The sequence below is a fragment of the Entelurus aequoreus genome, linkage group LG19 (genome assembly GCF_033978785.1).
Source record: "Entelurus aequoreus isolate RoL-2023_Sb linkage group LG19, RoL_Eaeq_v1.1, whole genome shotgun sequence".
Taxonomy (NCBI): Eukaryota; Metazoa; Chordata; class Actinopteri; order Syngnathiformes; family Syngnathidae; genus Entelurus; species Entelurus aequoreus.
This window is the reverse complement of record NC_084749.1, coordinates 22738684-22746450: the sequence shown is the minus strand read 5'-3', so window position 1 is coordinate 22746450 and position 7767 is coordinate 22738684. Positions and strand designations below refer to the sequence as shown.

General features: G+C 39.7%; 1 protein-coding gene across 2 annotated transcripts in view; it reads left to right on the top strand.

Moving 5' to 3' along the window:
- Positions 1-227: 227 nt before the first annotated feature.
- The window catches only part of LOC133635199 (regulator of nonsense transcripts 1), a 29966-nt gene continuing 22426 nt past the window's right edge, over positions 228-7767 (top strand). The window contains exons 1-6 of one of the 2 annotated variants that reach the window (XM_062028096.1): positions 228-664; positions 997-1139; positions 3147-3236; positions 6782-6949; positions 7202-7382; positions 7518-7679. In XM_062028096.1, the coding sequence (XP_061884080.1) occupies positions 494-664; positions 997-1139; positions 3147-3236; positions 6782-6949; positions 7202-7382; positions 7518-7679 (915 nt within the window). In that variant the 5' untranslated portion in view covers positions 228-493. The remainder of the gene's footprint in view (positions 665-996; positions 1140-3146; positions 3237-6781; positions 6950-7201; positions 7383-7517; positions 7680-7767) is intronic. The other variant, XM_062028097.1, reaches the window with a different exon arrangement.

The window sequence follows — 7767 nt, the reverse complement described above, 5'->3', positions numbered from 1 at the left end:
TACATTATAAAGGATTTACAATATTCCGGAAATTATGAACATGATTACATATTTCCGGATTAACGCCTACACAAGTAAAATAAAAAAAAGTAATAGAATACAAAAAGTTGAAGCACGTTGGACGAGACCTGTTGTGATGTAACCACAGAGATGCTGCATCACATTGATGTTTTTTTCGCCACGCTTTTGCGTTTCTATGTCGATATCCAGAAATAGAGCCCGAGTGAGAGCTCTTCATGCGATAGCCTCTCTCTGCGCCACACCGTGGCGTGACGTCACAAGTCGAGCGGCGCAGAACGATTCGTCGCTATTGGACCTACTGAAGCCATCGAGGTTCTTCTGTTCGGTACCATTTCACCCTGGGCTTTATGGTCCTACTTTCCAGGTCGGCGTCCAGATAGCGAGATACAGTGTGGATTTTTTTAAATCACCTTTTGGACGAACGCCTGGGAGAGAAAAAAAACATTTCTGTAAGAACGAAAGTTGAGTCGAGATGAGTGTGGAGGCGTACGGGCCAAGCTCCCAGACCCTCACCTTCTTGGACACCGAGGAAGCGGAGTTGCTCGGAGCGGACACCCAGGGCTCCGAATACGACTTCACCGACTTTACCCTCCCGAGCCAGACGCAGACCCAGGGCCAGACCCAGAGCCAGTTGGACATACAGGTGCGCGGCGGCGGGAACAACACTGCGCGGTTTATGCTATGCTATGCTAACCCGCTATTATTGGACTAGCTAACTTGGCTAGTTAGCTCGATGCTAACACACCTTTCAAACAAACCCCAACGCATCCGTGTGCATATTTGTCTGTTCAAAACTACCCATTCAGTGGAATACGTCTACTCGTAACCTTATTATCAAAAGCAAAAAGTAACGTGACAACCTTAAGAAAAGTTAGTTAGCACGCCTTCAACGCGATGTGTTTTCTCGGCGCTAACATTAGCTTCTCGCGGTTAGCATAACATGTTGGCGCTATTAACGCTTGAGTGGTGTCGCAGGTGAACGGACCCGATGAGGGGCTCCACAACGGCGGCGTGGATGATTCTGTGGCTAAAGCCAGTCAGCTGTTGGCAGAGCTGAATTTCGAGGAGGACGAAGAAGACGCCTATTACACGAAGGACCTGCCGGTGCATGCTTGCAGGTACACTGACAGCTCCCATTGCTCTGACAAACAGCTCTCTGTAGATCATATCTTTACATCTAAACAACATTGTCAATAGTTGTGGTATGATATTGATTAGAGCACGGTTCGATTTCGGTATAGTCAAGTTTTTTCCCCCCAACTATTATAAACGTTTATGTCTCCACTATGCCCTGTACTATATAATACATTGCGATTAAAGGTGGGGCCACTGAACAACTCCAGTAACTTCCTGGAATGTTGAATAGTACTCAGCACAAATACACAAAGTCTAGATTTAATTCGGATTGTTTTGAGTAATATTGTGTCCCACATGTGAAACTTGTGTAATGGTAGGGTACATTTTTGCTAATTAGTAGGGCTGTGAATCTTTGGGTGTCCCACGATTCAATTCAATATTGATTCTTGGGGTCACGATTCGATTCAAAATCGTTTTTTTTTCAATTCAACACGATTCTCGATTCAAAAACGATTTTTTTCCGACTCAAAAGGATTCTCTATTCATTCAATACATAGAATTTCAGCAGGATCTAACCCAGTCGCTGACATGCAAGCAGAGTAGTCGATTTTTGTAAAAAGCTTTTATAATTGTAAAGGACAATGTTTTATCAACTGGTGGCAATAATGTAAATTTGTTTTAACTATTAAATGAACCAAAAATATGACTTATTTTATCTTTGTGAAAATATTGGACACAGTGTGTTGTCAAGCTTATGAGATGCGATGCAAGTGTAAGCTACTGTGACATATTGTTCTTTTTTGAAAAAATTTATAAATGTGTAATGATAATGTCAATGAAGGATTTTTAATCACTGCTATGTTGAATTTGTTACTAATATTGATACTGTTGTTGAGAATATTAATTTTTGTTTCACTACTTTTGATTTGTTCTGTGTCGTGTTTGTGTCTCCTCTCAATTGCTCTGTTTATTGCAGTTCTGAGTGTTGCTGAGTCGGGTTTGGTTTTGGAATTAAATTGCATTGTTATGGTATTGCTGTGTATTATTTTGTTGGATTGATTAATTTAAAAAAAAAGTATAAATTAATCTTAAAAAATCGATTTTTTAAAAATGAGAATCGATTCTGAATCGCACAACGTGAGAATCGCGATTCGAATTCGAATCGATTTTTCCCCACACCCCTACTAAGTAGTTTTAGTTGGTCTGAGTGCAACTATTGAGTCCCTGGGTTCCTGATGTGTACAGCTCTGGTAATGGGTACGTTCGCACCCACCTGCACAAATGTACTTCAAAATGTAACAATCAAAATAAATATGACTTTTTTTTTGTTTACTAGGGCATGTGTATATATAATATGCATTAGTTTGACCATTTAAAATCAACGATAATAAAAAAAGGAGATGCTTGGAAATAACATAAAAATGCCCCAAAAACTTGGAAAAACGCGATTCATAATAGCGTCACTGTTTGGTGTAACCATCATGAGCGTTCTGTTCAGGTATATTTCTTTTATATTTTGATAAATCATATTTATGTATTACTAAATTTAAATAGGTATTGATCAATCTTTAAGCTGTGTGTATTTGATTTCAGTTTGCTTTTGACATCTTATTTAGAATTGTAGTCGAAACTTTTACAACCTTGTGTTGCGCTCATGATGGCGTAACCAAACTAGATTTCATTTAATGATCTTAGATTGAATAGTTATTCCCTTTTTTACATTTAGTTTATTTAAATATACTGTGTTTTATGCTTTTTTCTTTTTGGAACATGTACTATACATATAATACAATAAAGTCCCATATAAAATTATGTTTCTAGCAATACTTTAATTTTGCCTTTGAAAGTAACACTCCAATGTCCATTAGTGGAGCTGTACACTGATATTTTAAGAATGATTTCTTAACTAAGTAGTCTGTTTGATACCACATTTAGTAATCTTTGATACTGTGTCCAATCATATCAGGACAACCAGTTGGTTCCCCTTTAAGAGAGCACGGACTACATGCTCAGAAATGCAAATGTCATGAAACACTTCTCCTTTTCAGCTACTGTGGTATTCATGATCCGGCCTGTGTGGTGTACTGCAATACCAGCAAGAAGTGGTTCTGTAACGGCCGTGGGAACACGTCTGGCAGGTGTGTAGGCATTCTATATTCGTATCGTATGCAAGCACAATCTACAGCGGAACTTTAAATGCCGAACTGCACTTTTTCTGGAAAAGTTTCCCTGTCAAACCAAATCCTTATGTGAGACAAGAACACATGTAATATTAGCATATTTGTTTAACAGATGTATCATAATATTTGCTATTTCCTTCAACAAAAATTCAGAATCATGGCAGACTTCATGAGAGTTAATGAATGGGGCTGTATAGCTCGGTTGGTAGAGCGACCGTGCCAGCAACTTGAGGGTTCCAGGTTCGATCCCCGCTTCCGCCATCCTAGTCACTGCCGTTGTGTCCTTGGGCAAGACACTTTACCCACCTGCTCCCAGTGCCACCCACACTGGTTTAAATGTAACTTAGATATTGGGTTTCACTATGTAAAGCGATTTGAGTCACTAGAGAAAAGCGCTATATAAATATAATTCACTAATGACAACTACTTTGGGCAAAATACAGAATTTTAATTTTTTGAGCCTGAATACAAATTTTAGAATCTGTGTGATATGCCAATCCAGCTTTTAGCAGTATTGCTAAGTGCTAAACAAGACATACAAACATAATAAAACAATCACTTACTGTACAATGTCTGCTCTCAGTGGAATCCCGACTGATGGGATGTTTGTATCTTCCCATGTAGTTGAAATCATTTTCACAGTCCTCACTGGGTATTTGAAAAAACTACTACTAAAAAGCGTATTTTCGTGTTTTTCTTGCCATCCCCGTGTCTTAAGTTGAATGTCAAAGTTAACCAACTTCTCAGTTTAAGGCCACAACCTTCTACTATTCAGGTAAGAGGCATGATTTATCATCTATAATTAGCTTTTACTAACTCGGAGGCGATGCAGCAGCTCACTATGTCTATATCTGCATAAGATAGTGTCCTTTCTGTGATCACTGCGCCGCTAAAAGTAGTTCCTCTGTGTTAGCGCTTATAATAATAGCGCTAATATTTGGTTAATATGCTGGTTATGAAATCTAAATGGAGTACAATATTTTTCAGACTATAAGGCGCACTTAAATTCCTTTAATTTTCTCAAAAATCAACGGTGCGACTTATAACCCGGTGCTCCTAATGTACAGATGAATTCTGGTTGTGCTTACCTATTTCAAAGCAAATTTTATATGGTACATGGTGTAATAAGTGTAATAATCTGTCAAAATGTTTTAGTACGACTTTGGTAAGGTACAAAGCTGCACGGCTTGATGGATTGTCGGCACGTTACGGCTACCGTAGTCAGACGTACTGTGCTTCAACATATGGGTATTGTTGTATAAAGTAGCGTACAGTTCTAACATATCTGTCAGTAGACTCGCCATGGAAGCGCTAAAAGCTACCGGTAAAACAAAGATGTCGGGGAGTAGACACTGTTGAAGTGAAGCCACATAAATAAGCCATTCCCAAAACAGCACACCTTGAAGATTTGGTCAGAAAATGGCTTGACAATGGTTTGTAAAACCTAATCTATGCAACATTTTGACCAAAAAACACCATTACACGTTATGTAGACCACAAGGAAGTGTTTTGTAATGTATGGAAAAAAATCATAATATGAGCCTGTCAATGCGCCTTATAATCAATGCGCCTTTTATATGAAACTAGAACCACACAGCGGCAGTGTGCCGTATAGTTCGAAAACTACGGTTTTTGCGTGGTTTTTGAAGGGCTTTATGGGCATAGTGGATTACTCCCATTAGCTGCATTGTTAGCCACCCCATACTTGCCGTATATTACGAATTGTTCTTGTTTTCCATAGGGATTGTGAGTGATAGGCAAAATTACAAAAAAGTGCAGTTCCCCTTTAAATGGCGAACTTAATCTGCTGCGAATGTTGAAACTACAAAACTATTTTACTTAAGGACAGTGATTCTCAAACCACTATTGCAGTAGTCTCAACCCGCGGCTCCAGGGCTACCTTCTTGTTGTTGTTCCCCTCAGATTTTTTTAACCCCGGAGTGAGAAAAGTTTGCATTTTACAAAGAGTTATATAATTACCGACTGTCTGTGAGGCTGTGAAGCGCACAGGCTGATTCCTGAAGTGCAAGGAAGGCAAGTAAAAAAGACTGGAAGCCTGTGTGTTCAGTTCAGCTACTCAAGTGTGCAACCCCCTTGTGTAAGGTAACCATGAATACTTGCCAAAAAAGAAATGGAAAAATAGAGTAATTTTACGTAGACAGATTGCTTTTTCTGTAAAATAAAAAAGGTGAAAAGTTTATAAGCGGTGTTACTTTTTGCGACTCTATACTATTATTCTTTAGTGGAAGAGGCGGCAAAATGTCTCTTGATAGTAGAGGTTGCAGACCTCTGCACTAGTGGTACGCGGGCTCCATCGAGTGGTAGACCAAAGAATCGTTTGATTAAAGTACAGTGTTTTATTTTCACATGTTCAAACACAGTGTTACTGTTCACACTGTGTAATGTTGTGACCAAGAATATTAAATGTACTTGTTAGAATAAACCTCTGCCTTGTTTTTAATTAATACTTAGTCCTAATACGTTACTGTATTTTAATGTTGGTTGATATGGTCATACTTGGAGAACCAAGTTTTTTCTGTGGTGGTTCTTGGTGGGAAAAACGTTTGAGAACCACTGCTTTAGGAAGTAACTCATGAGGCTTCTCTTATTTGTGCAGGTATTATTTTAGGTCTGTTGCTTTTATAAGCCTAAAAATAAAGCAATACATGTATGATAAAACTACTCACTGTTTGAGGTGATGTATTTTTTAATGAAGTAGTGCTAGGCTTGCTAAAAGAAGTCAGTGCATCCAATTTTTTTTAACAGTTTGACAGCTTTTTATTAAAACTTAAAAGCAACTTGTACTCAGGATTACTGCATGTACCTGGAAAGTTTGTCTCTTCACCTGAATACCTAATGGTGACTTTGGCCATATTGTACTGCATAGCCAGGACAGATGTGTGCATCGCCTCCCATTGTTGTAGTGAGTTCATCCCTGTCCTCATCCCACTTTTCCTCTCTGCCATCGCCAGTACACTTTTGTGGTGGCGTTGTAAAAAAGCCAACACTCTAGTGGTAGACCAAATAATTGCTTGATTAAAGTACAGTGTTTTATTTTCACATACCGGCACATTTTGAAAATAATTTTTAAAAAACTATTTAAAAAGTACATACGTACACACAATGAAATTGCCTCCAGTCTTCTGTAGATGACATCAGCAGGCTGATGTAGACCCGCCCCCATTCTGGAGCTAAAAGTGGATGTTCCAAAATGTGTAAAATCACTACTGTGTCTATTTTGGGGGGAATTTCACCTGTAAACATAATTTTCATGTTCAAAATTAATAAATAAGTGCCAATGTTGTCAGCATTAGAGGAGCCCTCACTCAGCTGAAGTCTCACACATTGTGAGGATTTGACCTCATACTTCACCCACATTTTTGGACAGTTTCCAAAATATACCACCTGCATGGCGTTCAAATGTAAAGGTTCAACTGTATGATCATAGATAACAAAAACAGGAAATAACCAATTTGTAACCCTCTGTAACCCATATCTTTTAGCCATATTGTAAACCATTTGGTGCGAGCCAAATGCAAAGAGGTGACACTTCACAAGGACGGACCCTTGGGTGAGACGGTGCTGGAGTGTTACAACTGTGGATGTCGCAATGTCTTCCTCCTGGGTTTCATCCCAGCCAAGGCGGATTCTGTGGTGGTACTTCTCTGTCGGTAAGTGACCAACACATGATCTTCAAAAAGTTATTCATCCACATTTCTGACCAGAAACATGTTTATTCTTACCACCTGAGCCCGCACTTGTTTATGTACCTTGATGCTGAGATTACTCACTCATCCTGTACTAGTAATGTTTGAGTAGCCGTCACCACTGCTGCCCCAACTCGTTGAAACTCCTTCCCAGAGGATATCAAAAAATAAATATTATATTAATATCTTCCTGCATCACCCTCAATTTCATTACAGGCAACCTTGTGCCAGCCAGAGTAGCCTGAAGGACATCAACTGGGATAGCTCCCAATGGCAGCCACTCATCCAAGACCGCTGCTTTCTCTCATGGCTGGTGAAGATCCCCTCAGAGCAGGAGCAGCTGCGTGCTCGTCAGATCACTGCCCAGCAGATCAACAAGTTGGAGGAACTCTGGAAGGTAGGCAACAAACCCATCTTAAAGCAATCACCCAAAGTTCCTCTTTAGAGTGGTGCCAATCAGTTGGAAGGCTCAAAAGTGTCAGCCAGTTCTGTGCCCTCTGTTGATGGATGCTGTCTTTGGTCTTTGCGCCAGGATAACCCCACTGCCACTTTGGAGGACTTGGAGAAGCCTGGTGTAGATGAGGAGCCCCAGCATGTGTTGCTGCGCTATGAGGATGCCTACCAGTACCAAAACATATTTGGTCCTTTGGTCAAACTAGAAGCAGACTATGACAAGAAGCTAAAAGAGTCTCAGGTATTCTTCACCATATCTGAGCAGCAATCCTCCCTTTTAAGCCTAGGCACTTTGGCTGTTCTTAACAAACACAAACCTATGCTTATTT